General features: G+C 49.8%; 1 protein-coding gene across 1 annotated transcript in view; it reads right to left on the reverse strand.

Moving 5' to 3' along the window:
- Window positions 1-18,559, reverse strand: part of Otog (otogelin) — a 70,590-nt gene that overhangs the window by 27,821 nt on the left and 24,210 nt on the right. Inside the window, exons 23-31 of the mRNA XM_057756337.1 lie at window positions 18,073-18,226; window positions 15,463-15,570; window positions 13,620-13,758; window positions 11,542-11,676; window positions 11,133-11,279; window positions 10,770-10,889; window positions 9,112-9,228; window positions 8,329-8,485; window positions 2,683-2,709 (exon numbers count right to left, since the gene is read on the reverse strand). Coding sequence (XP_057612320.1) covers window positions 2,683-2,709; window positions 8,329-8,485; window positions 9,112-9,228; window positions 10,770-10,889; window positions 11,133-11,279; window positions 11,542-11,676; window positions 13,620-13,758; window positions 15,463-15,570; window positions 18,073-18,226 — 1,104 coding nt within the window. The remainder of the gene's footprint in view (window positions 1-2,682; window positions 2,710-8,328; window positions 8,486-9,111; window positions 9,229-10,769; window positions 10,890-11,132; window positions 11,280-11,541; window positions 11,677-13,619; window positions 13,759-15,462; window positions 15,571-18,072; window positions 18,227-18,559) is intronic.

The following is an 18,559-nucleotide window of genomic DNA, read 5'->3' on the forward strand; positions in this document are numbered from 1 at the left end:
TGACAGCCAGGACCCCAGAGCTCAGTTTGTGTCTGTTTATTTCATGCACATGTCCCATTTGTGCTTGGGAGGGCATACAGTGGAGGGGACATGGATGTCACAGACAATTGCAACAACTTTAAAAATGATCTTCTTGCCTCTGGTGTGTCCCATAGCTGTCTGGGTCACTTTCCTGGCCACTCTCCCAGTGGCTCACCTCGTCCCTAGGATAGACTCTCAAGCACACAGCTTTAATTCAGGGCTCTTCCAAACTGGGCCTGTGCTTTGTTCCCCACCCCTCAAGGGCTCCTGTCACACTGAGCCTCCCTGCTTTATTGAAAGAGCCATATGGCTGTCCTAGCTCACCTCCACCATGCTGTCCCTTCTCTCAGAGAAATTCTCCTCCTTTTGTGCCTTGAAGACACCTACTCAGTCCCTGGAGACCAGCTCAAATGTCACCTCCTTAGGGAAGTTCTCCCCGCAGCCTCTCCTGCCACACTCTCCTACGTGCTCTCCCAGCTCTGTGGTGTGGCTCTGCACGGGGGTTCCCATCTGTGTCCTTCAGTCGAAAGCAGACAGCCTAGTGTGCTGGGAAGTGGTCAGCAACCAGCACTCAAGAAGAAGCCAAAAGAAGTGTGCCGCATGCACTGGTTTCTACGGTGTGAATACGCAGAGCAGGGGCCAGTTTCAACAAATGTGGGTGCAGAGCACACACGTGGTGCTGGGATGTTACCTTGCACCTCCGTAAAGGTCCTCTTTCCCAGCACCCCATGAGGCCTGGACCACAGAAAATGCTGGGAGATAAAGCTAAGCAAGGAATTGGGTGAGTGGGTGAGTGGGTGGAGACGCTAGAAGCAGCTTGTCCTTTGACAGTTACTAACACCCAAAATGCTGCAGACGGGGAGAACTGCTCAGAAATGCTGCTTAAATGTCTTGCCTGATGTCACAGGGACCTTTCTGCCCCAGGGAATGCAGTTCTCCCGAGTCATTCCTTTCTGGGGCCATCAGCTGCCCTTAGACCGACCACTAGGCAGGAGCATCTCTCTGAGCTGCTGTGTGGCAGCCTGACCTATCTAGTCCTCCTCACAGATCCCGAGTCTTATCTTTCATTTCCTTTCTCTAGGCCATGGCTGTGAGGTCTTAAACCTGGGACAAATGGCTAACTGGGATGCCTATTGCTACATCAAAGCTGATGCTGGTGCCAGGTTCTCCCAGCATCCCTTATTCCTACCTGTTATAGCAGCAGTTCTCAACCTTTTTTTTGTGACTCCTGGGGGGGGAGGGTCAACCTTCACAGGGGTCATGTAAGTCTATCTACATATCAGATGCTTACATTACAATTCATGATAGCAAAATTACAGTTATGAAGTGCCAACAAAAATAATTTTATGGTTGGGGTCAATACAACGTGAGGAACTGTATTTTTTGTTTTCTTTTTCTTTTTTGTTTTTTTGAGACAGGGTTTCTCTGGTGCTTTGGAGCCTGTCCTGGAACTAGCTCTTGTAGACCAGGCTGGCCTCCAACTCACAGAGATCCACCTGCCTCTGCCTCCCGAGTGCTGGGATTAAAGGAGTGCGCCACCGACCACCCGGCTGAGAAACTGTATTAAGGGTCACGCTGATAGGAACGTTGAGAACCGCTGTGTTACAGGGTCCTCCTGGCTGGCATACCCCATCCCCTACTCTAAACTTCTCCAGCCCAGGGGCTGGGCTTCCTTTCCCCCAGCTGCTCTTTCCTATGTATATCCAGGCATTTTGGGTATGCCAGTGCTTTTTTATCCTTTTACTTTCTGGCCTCTGCCCCCTGAGCTCTTGGCTCCTGGCTCTCCTCTTCTCCCTCCTTCCTCTCCTCACATGGCCTGGCTCAGGGTCTTGTTCACTCTGGACTCTTCCAGATGCCTCTGCCTCTAACTGCCTTCTCCCTATGTCTACAAGAAGCTTTCTCCACAGTACTTTTTTTATTCCATTTAATAGCCTGGCTGGGAAGATGCTTCTCAAACCCAAATCAGCATCGAAATATGCTCGAAAGTCTGTGCCCATATCTACATGGGCCAACTCCTACAAGGTATCGCTGGGAGGAGACCTAGAGCTCAGGTGTCAAAGGGCACTGAAGACCCAAGCAGATGAAGCTGGATGCTGAGAACTATTCCGGCGGCCATCTCTCCACAGCCCATTCAGCCTGTGATCAAGCAGATCAAATGGCTCTAATAGTGGATACTAATCCCCCTGGTCCTTAGCAGTGACTTGTATTTTCATTTCATTAGTAATCTAGATGCGGGTGCATCTCTTGGTTCCATGAACTCTTTGGATTTGAAGATCCCATCTAGGTTTCCAGCAACGTTCCTCAGGGAAAGCAGCCTGCACTTGGTTTTGACAAGTCGGGTCTTTAGAGAACCCTGGTGACACTCGATGGGCTTATTGGGACCAATTAGAAACCCTATGGGGTGGGCACACTGATACCAGTGGCCTTCTGCTGCCTGGTGAAGCTGCCCTGAATGCAAAAGGCCTGATGAGACTCCGTCCTGGGCCTCACGCGGAGCTGCAGGGACAGCTGTGGACAAAGTCCTGACCTCCCTGAGACTCCCCAGCACAGTCCCAAATCAGCACCGCGGCTCAGCTATTCCGGGGCCAGCAGCACCTCAGGAAGTCAGCACTAAGTTAGAGGTGCCTCAGTCAGGCTCCTCTTGGAGGAAATTTGGCTTACCTTTGTTGAAGAAATCACAGTCATACGCTAAAGAAGAAAGAAGAGAGATTTCCCATGAGCAGGGCACCCGGACCCAGGCTCCCCCCTCATCAAGGACTGGACCTGGCCCTACTTCCAAAACTCCAAGATTGAGGGATAGACTTGGATCCCAATGTCTTTTTATTTATTTGTCTTGTTTTGGTTTTTGAGACAGGGTTTCTCTGCATAGCCCTGGCTGTGCTGGAACTCACTCTGTAGACCAGGCTGGCCTTGAACTCAGAGATCCACTTGCCTTTACCTCCTGAGCACTGGAATTAAAGGCATGCGCTATCACCACCCACAGATCTATAGGTCTTAAGAGGAGGAAATATAGTGGTCCTCCCTCACACGCAGCACAAGGCTCAAAGCCTGGCTTGGAGTAGCACTCAGCGATGAGATGAATGAATGAATAAATGAACAAACAAATAAACAAACGAATGAATGAATGAATGAACGAATGAATGTTAGATGGAAGAGTATGTTTTGTGTGACCACAAAGGTCAAGAACAGAATATGAAGGTGTAGGATTAAAGACGTAGCCCAGTCAGTAGAGAGCTTGCCTAGCATGTACAAGGTCCTGGATCCAGTGGTTCTCCAGCATTGTATTATATGGTGTGGTGGTGTGCACCTCTAATCCCAGCACTCGGGAGGGAAGGGCAGAAGTATCAGATCATCCTTGGCTATACAGGGAGTTTGAAATAAGCCTGAACTAGAGATCCTGTCTCAAATACAATAAATAGAACCAAAGTGTAGAAGATCTGATTGGATATTTTGCAGAAGAGCCCCAAAGAAGGAATGCAACCATGAACCAGAAGTTCCTCAGCCTTGGACAGAATGGGATGAAGGGCCTCCGGGATCCCAGGTTCTCCACAACCTTCTATGCAGTGTCTGGCGCCACTGAAGTTCTTTTGGGCAGTAAGGAGCCCCAAAAGCACGGACCCATTGCGCCCTCTAGTGGATGATCTGCATCTGTTCCCTCGCGTCTCCCTTACTGATTTCAGTTCACTAGGGGTGAGCTGTGCGGACCTTACCAGATCAATCAGCCAAGAACAAAACTGTGAAGAACCATCTGGGTGCCCCTGGGATAAAGGCTTCACACACACGGATGGTATGAAGAGTGTCATCAGTTCCTAGCACACCCGAGACCCACAATAAACAAACACATTCGCTTTTGCCCTCTTGCAAGGACATTAAGCATCAGGAGATGAAGTCAGGTGTGGTGGCACACACCTTTAATCCCAGCACTTGGGGGGCAGAGACAGACAGGTCTCTGTGAATTTGAGGGAATTCTATATAACAGCCAGGACTACATAGAGATACTCCCTCTCAAAAAACAAAGACAGAGTGAGGAGCTGGCTTGTCATGAGCCTATGGGCACGCACTTGTTTTCCTCATTTGAGGACATGGAGTGTAAAATTATGAGGGGGTTTGGGGAGGTGACTCAGTTGGTAAAGCGCTTGCCTTACTAGCATGAGGATCAAGTTCAGCCCAGAGCTGGAGACGCAGAGGCAAATGGATCTCTGGGGCTTGTTGGCCAGCCAGCCCAACAGCTACGCACGGATGCACGAAACACTTTTGCAGGGACTTTACCCCAGCCTTTATTCCAGGTGCACCCACCTGTCCAACCTCGGACTGGTAGGACTTGCCATTGGTCTTAACACCATTCATTTTAATGTGTTAGCCAAAGACTTTTTCTTTAAGCTACTTGTTTATTGGGAGGATGCTGGTGATGTGGCGTGCCTGTGGAGGTCAGCGAACAACTTGAGGGTGTCAAGTTGCACCACGTGGGTCCTGGGGATGAACTTGGGTCATCAGGCTTGGCAGCAAGCACCTTTACCTGCTGAGCCCTCTCACTGGCCCAGGATTATTGATTATAAAACATCTTGTGTAATATTTCTCACTTTGCCTTTAAAACTCCTTCTTGCCTCATCATCCCATAAACAGCCCAGTCGGGCCCATGCAGTCCCTCTGTGCATTCTGATACTCACTGAAAGCCTTATTAATCTCTGGACAAATGGTCACTGCTTTATTTAGGTCATTAGCTAATTCTACTTTAATATGACATATCCAAATCAATATAAAAAGTTCATAATAAACGCAATATCTAAACATTAAAATAAGCAGAAACAGGGTCCCACGGAGCCACCATGGACCCTGGACCCAGGGGGAACTGATAAAACCGACCTTTGATACTTGTTCATCAGCATCGTTTTTGCAGTGAGTTTTAGTTTTTAAGATCCTACACTAAAATGTTATTATGCTGGACCCCTGAGTTTTCTGGGGTCCCTGTAAGCATCACAACCCTGGAAAAGTGCCTCAACTGCTTTACCTTAGTCCTGATTATCACATGAGACAACACGCATGTAGCATGTCATGATAGGTCCTCTATAAATATGTGTGTCCTCTTCTGCCTGAAAGGCAGTTACGGAAGCAAGGAGAGGGACCCAGCACCTATGCTGAAGGATCTGGGGGTGGGGGAACAGGCAGGGGAAAAGGAAGAAGTCCAGAGAGGGGAGGGTGTGCCTCTGTCTTCTCCCTGAGGTCCTCAGCCTGGAGCTCTAGGAGCTGGGGATGTGCCAGCACCCCTGTGTCTGTTAACAGTGTTGCACAGCACCAAGCCAGCACTGTAAGCGTGTGTCACTTGTTCCCAGCATGTGAGGTGAGAACTTAGCTTTGCTCCTGTGCTGTCGAGAGGGGATGCATCCAGGCCCCAGTTGGCGGAACTGGTGTCTGAAACAGATTATCCTCCCTTGTTGAGTCTGGGCACTCATCACTGACCCCAACACGAGGTCAGGAAAACCTGACCGGGGGATATTGAAATCTAAAGGAAATGACCTTAGATTTTAGGAAATTAATTTAATCTTCTATGCATTTTATTTTACCTTTTACTTATTTTGTATGTTTCATGCTATACATTTATACTCACAATAGTATATGTTGCTGTAGGATAATGTTCTTGTACACTGTAAAGATTTGCCATTCATATTAGTTTAATAAAACACTGATTGGCCAGTAACTAGGCAGAAAGTATAGTGGGGGAAGCAGACTAGGAGAATTCTGGGAAGAGAAAAGGCAGAGATGCAGCCACCAGCCAGACAAAGAGGAAGCAAGATGAGAATGCTTCACTGAGAAAAGGTATCAAGCCACATGGCTAAACATAGATAAGGATTATGGGTTAGTTTAAGTTGTAAGAGCTAGTTAGTAATAATCCTGAGCTAATAGGCCAAACAACTGATAATTAATATAAGCCTCTGTGTGTTTCTTTGGGACTAAACAGAAGCAGGACCAGGCAGGACAGAAACTTCTGTCAACAAATGGCACCCAAACATTTGACAAGAATTTTCACATAAAGCCTGAGAAGGCTTTAAAAAAAAAAAGAGGGGGGCATTCTAGACAGACAAGAACAGAGTCAAGTGCAGCTTCTTGGTAACCATCTTTTCTCCAGTAGGCTCTGTTTATTGGTAGTGAGAAGAGGCATGGCTTCTTTAAGAGAGGCTTCTCGACTCAGCTTTAGCCGCAAAAATCTCACAGCTCTTTTAAGAGGCTCTGCTACCAAACACTTAAATGGTGTTCATGAGCAGCCAATGGTATGCTTCTTGGTGGTGGCATGGACCTAGAAACTCCACAGTTGTGACAATAAATGTGGCTCCCACCAGCACCTCTGCCATGAAGCTAGACTCTCAAAAAGCTAAGGAATGGGGTGGAGCCAACCACCAAAGTTGCAGCTTTAATTCTAGACATACTTTAGCAGATTAAAGACTCATATGGTCAGAAGATGATATATTCAAACGGGGGGAGGGAACCTCTAAATGTTTTACAGTGTGTTTAAAAGACACCTAGGCTTGGGAGAGAAAAAAAATAATAGAGAAAGTCCTTCAAAAAAAAAAAAAGGAAATAGAGTAGCTGGGCATGGTGGCACACGTCTTTAATTCCAGCACTTGGGAGGCAGAGGCAGGAGGATATCTCTGTGAGTTCAAGGACAACCTGGTCTACAGAGTGAAATACAGGACAGTCAAAGACACACAGAGAAACCCTGTCTCAAAAAACCAAAACTTAAAAATAAAAATAAAGGAAATAGAGTAAAAAAAAAAGCCACCTAAAGATGGAAAATACATAGGAAGTCTGGATACTGCATGTTATTGTATTGTCTTTGAATTGTTTGACTGCAGAGGAAGGAGCAAGAGCTGCTAAAAGACATCTGATTATAAATGCTGCTGGATTAATCCAACCTATATATTTTGAAAATGCCTTGAGTTCAAAATTGAAGTCAAAAGATACATTACTTTAGAGAAGAGGTTTTGCTTTTGTTTTCACAGGTAATGAGAGGCTGTGGATTCATTCTGGGTTAAGAAAAATAAAGTTTGATCAAGGAAGACCCCCTGAGAAATCTCCAATGGAAGTGGATGTCACAGACAACCCAACATCTCAGAGCACCTCTGCTGCAGTTTCCTCTGGGTTCTGCATCCAGAACAGCCTCAAGACTGCTGGCTGAGATGATCAAGCCTCAAAGAATACTCCAGTCGGTATTTGAACATAATCCTAAATTTTCTTTGGTAAGAAAATTTTGAAAATTTTCTTTCTAAGATTACCAGCACTACCAAACAGCAAGAAGTAGCTTTAAAAACTATGCCACACTCCCCAAAGGATGGATTATTGATGCTTATCTTTGTTTAGTGTATTTATTACAAGTTGTTATGGACAATAGTCAGGGAATAAAGCTAAACAAAGGAGATTAGATTCAGAGATTTTATTTTGAAATGCTGTAAGATAATGTCCTACTACACTACAAATATTTGTCACTCTTATTAGTTTAATAGAACACTGATTGGCCAGTAACCAGGCAAGAAGTATAGTCAGAGCAACCAGAGTAGGAGAATTTTGGGAAGAAGAAAGGCAGACACACAGCCACCAGCCAGATTATGGGGAAGCAAGATGAGAATTCCTCACGGAGAAAAGGTACCAAGCCATATGGCTAAACAGAGATAAGAATTATGGGTTAATTTAAGTTATAAGAGCTAGTTAGTAATAAGCCTGAGCTCATAGACCAAACAATTTATAATTAATATAAGCCTCTGTGTGTTTCTTTGGGACTAAACAGCTTCAGGACCGGGTGGGACAGAAACTTCTGTTTACAGTATGTATATAAGTGTGTGTGCGTGTGTGCGTGTGTGGGGGTGCACATGTACATGTGTGTGCTCAGAATAGTTCCATCTCAGAGGTCTCTATCAGCAGCATCCATAGGCCCACACTGTTTTGAGTAAACAGGACCTCTCTCCACAGCTCAGCTGGCCAAAGGTTTTTATGTTTGTTATCTTGTTTGAGCTTACAGAAAGCCAGTAAGGGCCTGGCTATTCCCATTTTTCAGGGGATAAAAACTGAGGCTCAGAGGAGTTGGGCAGTTTGTTTAGAGTCACACAGCATGCAAAAGCCAGCCTGGTTTTGAATCCCAGGGCTTGGGACTCTTTTAGCAATGAGGTTAAGGACCAACTCTTCAAAGATGAGCTCCAGCTACCCTATTCTCCTGAGAGACCTTGAGCATGGCTCACACAACTCTCTCCTCTCTTGCCACAAGCTCACCAACTCCAACACAGGGATATACAGTCATGGGGTGTAGTCTGGAACACTCACGACAGAGGCGGGGGGTCCGCCAATCAATGACCACCCCATGCTGGCAGCACTGGTGGGCGTAGGCAGACACGCTGGCACAGAAGCACTCACAGTCACCACCCCGGCTGCAGCCACATGTGTCTGTCAGGCAGTTTGAGTAAAACCAAGTGACGTCAACCTAGGGAAGGTCGGAGGATTCTGAATGTCAAGTCTGCATTTCTTCGGTGGCAGCACAGCATGAAGATGCTTACAGGTAGGATGAGCTGTCTGCACGGGATGAGGGCTATGCAGCGGGGCAGGCAGCTCAGAAAGCACAGGCAGATACCCACTCTGAGAAGCTTGTCCTGAACCCAGAAAGTTGGACTCAGGGGACTGGGGAACTGCTAAAGCCCAGACAGGATGTGCGAGCTGCCCAGCCAGGCTGGAGACACAAAGGTTAGGCCTCAATGGTCTCCGAAGACCCAGAGGAGCCCTGTGGAGCAGAGCCCCGACCTGTCATCTCCATGGAGAGCAGGGGAAAGTCAGGGGTGCAGCAGCTCAGTGTGCACTCTGCAACAGAACGCCCTCCTGAGCAGGGAAAGCCAGGCCCAGCTGGACTCGCAGAGAGCACAGAGGCTTGGCTGTCTGACTCTAGGTGTCAGGGACCCGGGGAAGGATCATCTGAGCAGAGCAGAGGCAGGGGAATGATGGAGAAGAGATGGGTCTCCCTCTTCAAAGGGAGTCTTTGAGAAGAAAGGGTCCTTGGAAGGTAGGAGGGACTTAGAAGGGGCCAAAGAGCACCCCTTAACACAGGGAGGCACTTACCACGGGGTGGCATGTCTCAAACACCTCACTGAGCAGAATGCCACACTCCTTCCTGGCAAATGGTTCTCGGAGAGGATTCAGGGCACACGTGTCCCTGGGGTCAGGACTATCTGGGCACTGCAAGATAAAGGGAGAGCTGCACCTATGGCACCAAGAGGAGAGATGTCCTATCCCTCCAGTTCCTGTACCCACAGGGAGTCCACTCTCTGAGTGCCCTGAGACTGCCCTGTAGGCATCCGCATCCTTGTTCAATCACCTCCCCTGGAGAGTAGGAACAGGCTCCAACCTGCTTCCAACAAACAGAACACCAAAGGTTCTGTGGACACACCATGGTGAGAGTCATCAGACTAGGTCCCAGAGCCCACCTCACTGGAGTCTGACCCTCACTGGCTGTAAAGCAGCAGACAGCTATGTTGGGAACTCCACATGACAGGAAGTGAGGGGTCTCTAAGAGCTGAGGGTGTTCTCTGACCAATAGCTACCGAGAGCTAAAGTTGTCAGGCCTACAGGTCCAGGAGTGGACATGACCCACAGCCACCCACATGCCCTGGACGTCACCTTGTCTGCAGCCTGTGGGACACAGAGAAGAAAACCTAGCCTCATGTTCTGATTCGCAACCACCAGGAATTGAGGTAAGACGTGCTTTGTGTAGTGGTGTGGATTGAACACTACCATTGCACAGCGAAGGGTGGTTAACACAGATTTCCCCAGAGATGGCCCTACTTCCCCAGGATGATATTTTTATGCACTGCCTCCCCAGCATGCCTGGAGTTATAAGCAATACAGAAATATTGGCTGGTGGGGAGGTGGTTCACAAATACAAAACCAGTCACCCATTTCACCCATCCAGTTTTTCTAACATGTGGGTGCCATGCCCATCTGCTCTGCCTGCCCTCTCCATCTATCCTTCCGCAAAGAACAAAGTTCCACTCAGGGTAGACAAGCAATACATGAAACAGTCATGTCACCATTGCTGCACCCAAGGCAGACATAACCAATCAATCACAGCAGTCCTTGGGTATTTCTCAGTGACACTTTGCAGGCAGCTTCTTGGGACTGATGAGAGCTGCTATGGGCCCTCCCCTGGCACAGAGCCCTCTCTCCAACAGAAGATTTAGTTCATCCAGAAAAGCCAAGACAAGAAGCCAAGTCTGCTGCTCTCAGTCCACTGCTGTCCCCAACAGGTCACAGCTTGGCAGCAACCTTCAGGAATGTCCCTATGCTTCTGCTCACGGTCTCCCTCCAAACACAGCCTGTCTACCAAATTCCACCCTCCGTCTCACCTTCTCCACAAAGCATTTGCTGAGGGTTGTCTCAGTCTACAGGAGTCTCTTCTCTGTGCCCTAACTAGTGCCAGAGATGGTGATGGTGGGGAGGGTGGACAAGCCTGGCACGGTTCAACAAGCCTACCTTCCTCACTAGGTGACCACCTTGTCTAGGATAGGAACTCCAATTCTCCAAACATTACTAAGTCACGTTTGACCAAGGTCAGCATGGGCTGTCTGCCTTGTGGGGCAGGGACAGAATCTTAGGCAGTCGGAGGCAGAGGGCTTTCCCAGGAGGAGCCTCAAACCCATGTTTTCTCCCCTGGCATGGGCCCAGGATGCACACGGCTCATCTAAGAGAGTCAGGGGTACCGGGCAACTGGAAGGCCTTACCTCCACCGCAGCCCAACTGCTGCCAAACTCCTGGGGGTTCGTTAACTCTAGGTTCTCTGGGGTCCTCATCTCATTGACGGTTTTCAGGTCAAAGTTCCCACAAAGGCCCACCAACTGACCCTGAGAGGAGGGAGGGCACGATGTTAGCTGCCAGAATAACAAGGCTGAACTGCGGTACCAAGTTGATCCAGAAGCAACTGTGGTGAGGATGGCTTAAAGAGAGGCAGGACAAGGTCAGAGAAAGATGACAGATGAAGACAGCAGTGGACAGGACAGCACTGTGATCCTCTCAGCCCTCAGAGAGGGACATCTCCCCAGCCCTGGACAATGGCGGAGGTGATGGTGCTCAGGTCTCATGACTACCTGCCACTGAGGGCCAGCCTGGACATGAACAGTGGTTCTCTGATCCCAGAGGAGGGTGACGTGCTCCCCTGGGAAATGCACCAGTGTGAAGAAGCCTGCTCTCCAGATGTGGACAGCCTGCTTCTCATCCAGGAAGCTCTCGGGACTCTAGAGAGACAGAACAAGTCAGTCCTGAACCTGAGTGTCCCTCAACACCAACTCAACCAGACGGAGTCACGAATCATTGCCAACCCCAGCACCTCACCGACACGCCTTCCTCCTTCCACCGCGATCCTGCCCTCTGCTTCCCTTTATAAAGAATCCAGCCAGAGCTTCTGCCTCCACGGCACAATGGATCCCAACCCTCTCCTGACTCCTCACCACCAATCTGTGCACTGTCTCTACAACCTTCCCCAGTACAGGGCCTTACAGGATCCCCCGAGTCATCGTCAAAGATGACGAGTGAGCCGCCCACACTGATGGAAATGGACTTCCTGCAGATGACGCCAGAGCTGTAGCAGTTCACATCCTCCACCACCACGGAGAAGCCGAGCTCTGAGGTACTCTGAGGGGAGGAAAAACCAGGGGAAGGACACATCTGGTGAAGAACACAGAGGAGAAGGGGTGTGGACTCTGAAGGGCTTTCCCAACCATTTCTTTAGTGGGCATTGGAGTGAAGGTAGCATGTGTTTGTGTGTGAGGTGGCGGCAACACAGGCAGCTATGCACAGGCAATGTGGGGACTGGGTGACAACCCTGGGTGTCATTGTTGGACTCTGTTCACCTTTACAGTAAAACAAGACCTCTCACTGGTTTGGAACTCACCAAGGTGGCTAGGCTGGGCCAGGGACCCCAGGAGTATGCCTGTCTCTGCCTCCTCAGCACTTGAACTACAAGTGCAGCCCAGCTCTTATGTGCGGTCTTGCAAAACGAGAACTTTACTGGCTGAGGATTCTCCCCATCCCGAATCTCCTTCTTGTCCGCTGTTTGGCTTTGGGCAGCTTCCTTCAGTTCTCTGGCGCTCAGAATCATTTACAGTGAGCGTCCTAGAGCCATGATTAGCAGAGGTGACCATCCCCAAAGGGATGAATGAGTGAGGGAATGGATGTGACCGGGATGGAGAGGGACACCGGCTTACAGACAGTGTGAGCATTACGTGCGGGAAGCTTGCCCGTATTGAACAGCGCTTTAAACACACGTCATTTTGCAGGCAGCAATTCCACTCCTAGGACCTAAGAGATACAGTCACACGCATGCCTGCTGTGGCATTGAAGCACTGCAACCAGCTAAAGCTCACCTATTCCTGTGTGGCACAGTACTCTCTGTGTAGAATGTTCCAGCCAGCTAGCATGCACTGACAGTGTGTGATAATACCCAACACAAGCTACAGAATGAAAAAAAAAAAACTGCAGAGTCTTATTTACTCTCATTCATGTAAACTAAACAGAGTGTACGTGTGTGTGTGTGTGTGTGTGTGTGTGTGTGGTGCAACTCTATTAGTTTTGAGATATGGTCACCCCCTACGGCTCCCATCTGTATTCTCTCTGCTCCAGAGATTGTGGTAGAGACAATCAAACCTGAGGGTCTGAATTCATCTTGGACAACATGGCAAGACCTTCATCTCAAAATAAACAGACCACAAATAAGAGCCTGAAACGGAATGGCACAAGTGCCGTGGTTGTATCTTGTGGAGTCCCTGAAATGACACGAAAGACTCCAGCGCAGTGCTTGTCCAGAGACAAGACCCCGTGAAGGTCCCGTTTCACCCAGCACATGCAAGCCCTGACCACAGAAATCAATAAATACACAGTGCTTGCCTGCCCTGTCATTGTGGTTATTGCCGATACTCAGACGATGAGATGATGGGCTAAGAAAATCAATGTGCCCGGGAATACTGGCACTGCCCCACATCCTGCTGGTACCCGTCTTCCTCTAGGGAACGCTTGCCTTCACTGTGCCGCCCACATCCCCGTTACTCTTCCTCTGTATGGACGAAGACTTTTAACGCATGACTCCTGCCGGCTACCACTTGTCTAGTCCTATTTGCTGGTTCTGGGCCGTCTAGCTGTGATACCTCGAGCAAGTTCCCTAGCTTCCCCAGGCCCATGGTGTCACACCTGTCACGCGGGGACAGCTAACACAATCCGTCCACTGCTGTAAAAATTAAGTGAGAGAATCCATAAAGATGATCTGTAGACCACCGGGCACCATTGCTACTGAAACTTGAAAGGCATGAGCTCCTTCTACCACAGGAGCAAAAACGAAAACAAACAAACAAAACCCCGCTGGGACTAGCGGCGCAAGGCTGTGATGCCGAGTGGAGCGGTTTCCTGCACCCTGACCTGTGTGTGGAAGTCGTCTCTGGAAGCTGCACTTCAGGGTTTAGCTCGCCCCACCCACCCAATTATGCAGCATCCTGGTGTTCAGATCATGCACCCCTCTGACAGGTCTTGCTCCCTGGCTATTCTGGGTGCCTGTGGAGGCAGCTGGGTAGCGCCCAGGAACTCACCTTGATCAGGTGCACTTTGCATGCTCCTACGAAGTCAAACGGAAGACCGTCAAATGTACGGTAGTGTCGGTCCCCATACACCGTGCAGGTGGAGGCACAGGGGTGCAGGGTGCACTGGAACGAACCCCGCTGGCACACACTGAAACACACACAGAGACGCCTCATAGAGTACACTTTATCCCATGCTGGAATGCCCCCAAAAGCTTTTGCCCGCTGCATGCTCATGATGTGCTCCTGAAGAAGGAACTCAGCCAACATAGCAGCTCCTATTCAACAGGCTGGTGATGGACGCGTCTCAGGCATTCTCCCAAGAGTCTGAGAAACATCGGTGAACAGAGCAGAAGGGAAACTGGCTTAGTGGAACTTGTTTCCCAGAGAGGAAGGATAGACCCTGTCTGTTTAAGCAGGTGGGCAGTACAGGGGGTGGGGCACGGAGGGAGGGAAACAGGTGTGTTTAGAAATGTGTCACATTTTAATCAAGGTTATCAGAGACGTGGAAGCAGAGACTTCAGGGAGCCCAGAACATTTGGAAGAAGAGCATTGTGGGAAGAGAGTGCGGTCTATGATGATCTTGAAGAACATTCAGGTGGTAACAGTGGAGATGGACAGCCCAAGGATAAGAGGGTAGAGATGTTCGCAGGGCAGTGGAGTTGAGTGGTACAGGTCCAAGAACACCAGTGAGGGTGTGACTTTTTCCTAGGAATGACAGGAAGCCCCAGAAAGACCGAGGAGGGGATGGTTCCACCCGGGAGGCGATGGCAGTGGGTTAGAGACAAGAGGACAGGTGCTCAGTGCAGAGCCACAGCGGTCGGGAGATGAGGAGGCGGTCAGATTTGAAGTGTACTTTAAATGCAGAATCAAAAGATCTGAAGACTTCACTCCCTGACAAGTTCAAGCCAATGAGATTCAATATCAGCTCTGGCCAACAGTCATGAACCCCAATACCTGGGCACAGCTGCATGGGGCTCTGGGCCCTGACAGTCTACTCTGGGACTTCCTGAGTCAGACAGCCCGGGTCCTGGTGGTCACACACACACACCCTGGTGTGTATGAAAACAATCTGGATGCTCAGCCTTGACTGTAGCCATGCTACTGCCACCAGGGGACATGTAATACTCATCCTTGCGGCTGAAAATGCAGCATTTCCACCACACATAAGACAGAAGCTAGGAGCCAGCTGCCGCTGGCTGGATGACTCTCTGGGAGTCTCTGCTAGGCTCCTGCCCAGTCTGTCTCCACTGAAAACAATCCAATCCAGGTGCACACTTCTGTAAATGTGTGTTAACATTACCTGAATGAACAGTGTGAAAATACACCCACATACACATTCATTCTGAATATGAGCATTTCTGCATTCACAGACAAATACAAATCACATATTCGCACACTTATCCATTCAAGTAAATGCAAATATATATATTTAATGCACGTCACTAACTTGGTACATAAATGTGCTAAACAGATGCATATGCATGTAAATATATATATAAACACAATATACATTTATAAATTCCTAACTGCTATATTAACGAATTTATTTAGATCTATGGCACTTGCCTTTTTATGTATGTCCATATATGTTCACTCACACGCCTTTGTTCATACCCATTCATACATATGTTCATCTAAATATGCAAACATGTTCTCATGTTTGCAAACATACAAGTATGTATATTCACAGACCCGTCTGATCATTCATCAAATAGTCACAAATATTCTCAGAATTATTTCACACACATATACTTGTGTGTACAATAGTGATCATGAATATAAACAAGATGAAGAGAAAATCATACCATTTCCAGCAAAAGAAAAAAAAATGAAGCCAGTTCTGGGGACTTACCAAGTGTGGCAGGCAGATACTACCTGGTCCCCAGGGAAATACTCCTTCCCCTTCCAGGTACACGGACACTCCTCTGGGGGGAAGCATGCATCCCCATGTCTGAGCAGGCTGGAGGGACACAGCAAGCAAGTGATCAGAAGAGCACTCCTTCTAGATCTGCGATGATCTAGGAAGGCCCAGCCCACTGTGGGCAGCACCATCCCTAGGCAGGTAGAGCTGGGCATATAAGAATGCTAGCTCTGCATGAGCCAGAGAGCAAGCCAGTAAGCAGCACTCCTCCATGACTTCTGCTCCAGTCCCCGCTCAGTCCTTGTCCTGACTTCTCTCAGTGATGACTGTGACCTGGGTCTCAGTGACTGTGACCTGGGTCTCTCAGTGATGACTGTGACCTGGCTGTGAGTGATGACTGTGACCTGGGTCTATCAGTGATGACTGTGACCTGGGTCTCAGTGACTGTGACCTGGGTCTCTCAGTGATGACTGTGACCTGGGTCTCTCAGCGATGACTGTGACTTGGGTCTCTCAGTGATGACTGTGACCTGGGTCTCAGTGACTGTGACCTGGGTCTCTCAGTGATGACTGTGACCTGGGTCTCAGTGACTGTGACCTGGGTCTCTCAGTGATGACTGTGACCTGGGTCTCTCAGTGATGACTGTGACCTGGGTCTCTCAGTGATGACTGTGACCTGGGTCTCTCAGTGATGACTGTGACCTGGGTCTCTCAGTGATGACTGTGACCTGGGTCTCAGTGACTGTGACCTGGGTCTCTCAGTGATGACTGTGACCTGGGTCTCTCAGTGATGACTGTGACCTGGGTCTCTCAGCGATGACTGTGACCTGGGTCTCTCAGCGATGACTGTGACCTGGAAGTACAGTCCAAATAAAGGCTTTCCTCTCCAAAGTTACTTTTGATCAGAGTGGTTTTTCACAGCAACAGGAAGCAAACTAGGACAGATACGGACATCGCCACCCATTGTGATGTCCCCAGGGTCCTTTGAGGCAATGCCCAACTGTAGATTCTTAGATGGACTTGGACAGACAAGGAGACTGGGGAGTGTAGTGAGTTCTAGAGATGGTTGGTTATGGTGGAACCAGAGTATCTTTGGGAGCCCTTGCCCATCAAGAGAACTTTTCAGGATGGTAGAGCTGTCTCCTTTGTCATAATTTCCCTTTGGTGAGCGCTGTGGGATACAGGTGACTTCCCCACATAGTCTCCTATATACCCTCAAATAATCCTGAGCCAGGATCCAGTCCAGGCCTCTTTCCCAGCATCTCTGTGTCATCACACTGTGGACATGGAAGACTCCGCTCCTGAGTGCAGAGACCTAGCCATTCCTGACCTCAGACTGAGAGCCAGGCTTGGGCACAAAGGACGGTATTCCGAGAGACCTTCTGACACACTTCCAGGTGAGGTCTGGATGGCTGTAGGTGAGGCAAGGATCCTATGCAGGCAAATGAATCCTAGGGAAGGAGCAGGCCATACCCCACACCGTGAGCCCTGCCACTCTGGACGAGGAGCAGAGCTTCCAATGAAGGAGACTTGGTCTGAGTCCGACTCCTTCAGCAACCTAGTCACCCCCTGGCCTGGGCTGTTTTCTTCTGCGGAGTAAGAGTACGAGCCTCCCTGCTTTGAGACTGAAGGGTAACACCAGTGTCCTGCACACTGTAAAGCTCCAATGGGATGGCTCATCCACCCAGAAGCTCTGACCTTCGTTTCATTCCCTTTGGTTGTCAGACCAGAGCCAGGCCCCCCAGGGGATCACTAATCTCAACACAGACTGAAGCGACAAGCCTGTGCTGTCAAGTCACGGGATGGAGTGGTTCACAGGGCTCGCTATGACCCACACCTGAGAATGACACTGGCTATTCCAGGGGCACCTTTCTTTACCCAAAGGCTCTGATGGGGACGGAGGCTGAGAGCTGACATGGGTTTACTTGTACCTCCTCCATCCTGGGCTCCTCACAGACACCACAGCCACACTTCCTCCTCCATTCTGGGCTCCTCACAGACACCACAGCCACACTGTCTCCATCCTCGGCTCCTCACAGACACCACAGCCACACTGCCTCCATCCTGGGCTCCTCACAGACACCACAGCCACACTGCCTCCATCCTGGGTTCCTCAGACACCACAGCCACACTGCCTCCATCCTGGGCTCCTCACAGACACCACAGCCACACTGCCTCCTCCATCCTGGGCTCCTCAGACACCACAGCCACACTGTCTCCATCCTGGGCTCCTCAGACACCACAGCCACACTGCCTCCTCCATCCTGGGCTCCTCACAGACACCACAGCCATACTGTCTCCATCCTCGGCTCCTCACAGACACCACAGCCACACTGCCTCCATCCTGGGCTCCTCACAGACACCACAGCCACACTGCCTCCTCCATCCTGGGCTCCTCAGACACCACAGCCACACTGCCTCCTCCATCCTGGGCTCCTCACAGACACCACAGCCACACTGTCTCCATCCTGGGCTCCTCACAGACACCACAGCCACACTGCCTCTCCTTCCCAGGCTGTGAGAAGTCTTCCTTGCCCTCCCCTCCCTGAAGTCCTTGATCTGTCACTGTGCAGACAGAGTTTGCAGTGATGTAGATCCATACCCCTGGGGACAGGCACAGCCCGACAGGCAGGGCCCATGTGCTGCCATGCTCAGGTTCAACAGCTGCTGTTCACAGGTCCTCTCCCTGCTGAGCTCAGGGTCTGGGTGCAGGTCGCTGCAGTTCACGAAGATCTGGCCTGCTGGACAGACAGCCGCTAGAAGGAAAGCAGTAGATGCTGCAGACCATTGGCCTGGGCTGAGGGTGGTGCCGTGTGGGTGACTGCAGGAGTTGGCAGCTTCTGGGCACAATGTGGGTTCCCACATCAAAGGGACCAGGTATTTAGGTGCTGCCCCAGTGCGGGATAGCCCTCTGCAGAACCCATTATTATACAGGACCTCTGTCCTGGCGGCTGCCACACGCTCCCTGCACACTCGTCTATGGCAAGGGCTGTGCAGGTGTCACCACCTGCCTTCTCACACGATATTGTGAAAGCCATTCTGCTGTCTTAAGGCAGTGGGAACTGAAAGGAAGGACCCCAGGACCAGGA

The sequence above is a fragment of the Chionomys nivalis genome, chromosome 23, assembly GCF_950005125.1.
Source record: "Chionomys nivalis chromosome 23, mChiNiv1.1, whole genome shotgun sequence".
In the NCBI taxonomy this organism is placed as follows: domain Eukaryota; kingdom Metazoa; phylum Chordata; class Mammalia; order Rodentia; family Cricetidae; genus Chionomys; species Chionomys nivalis.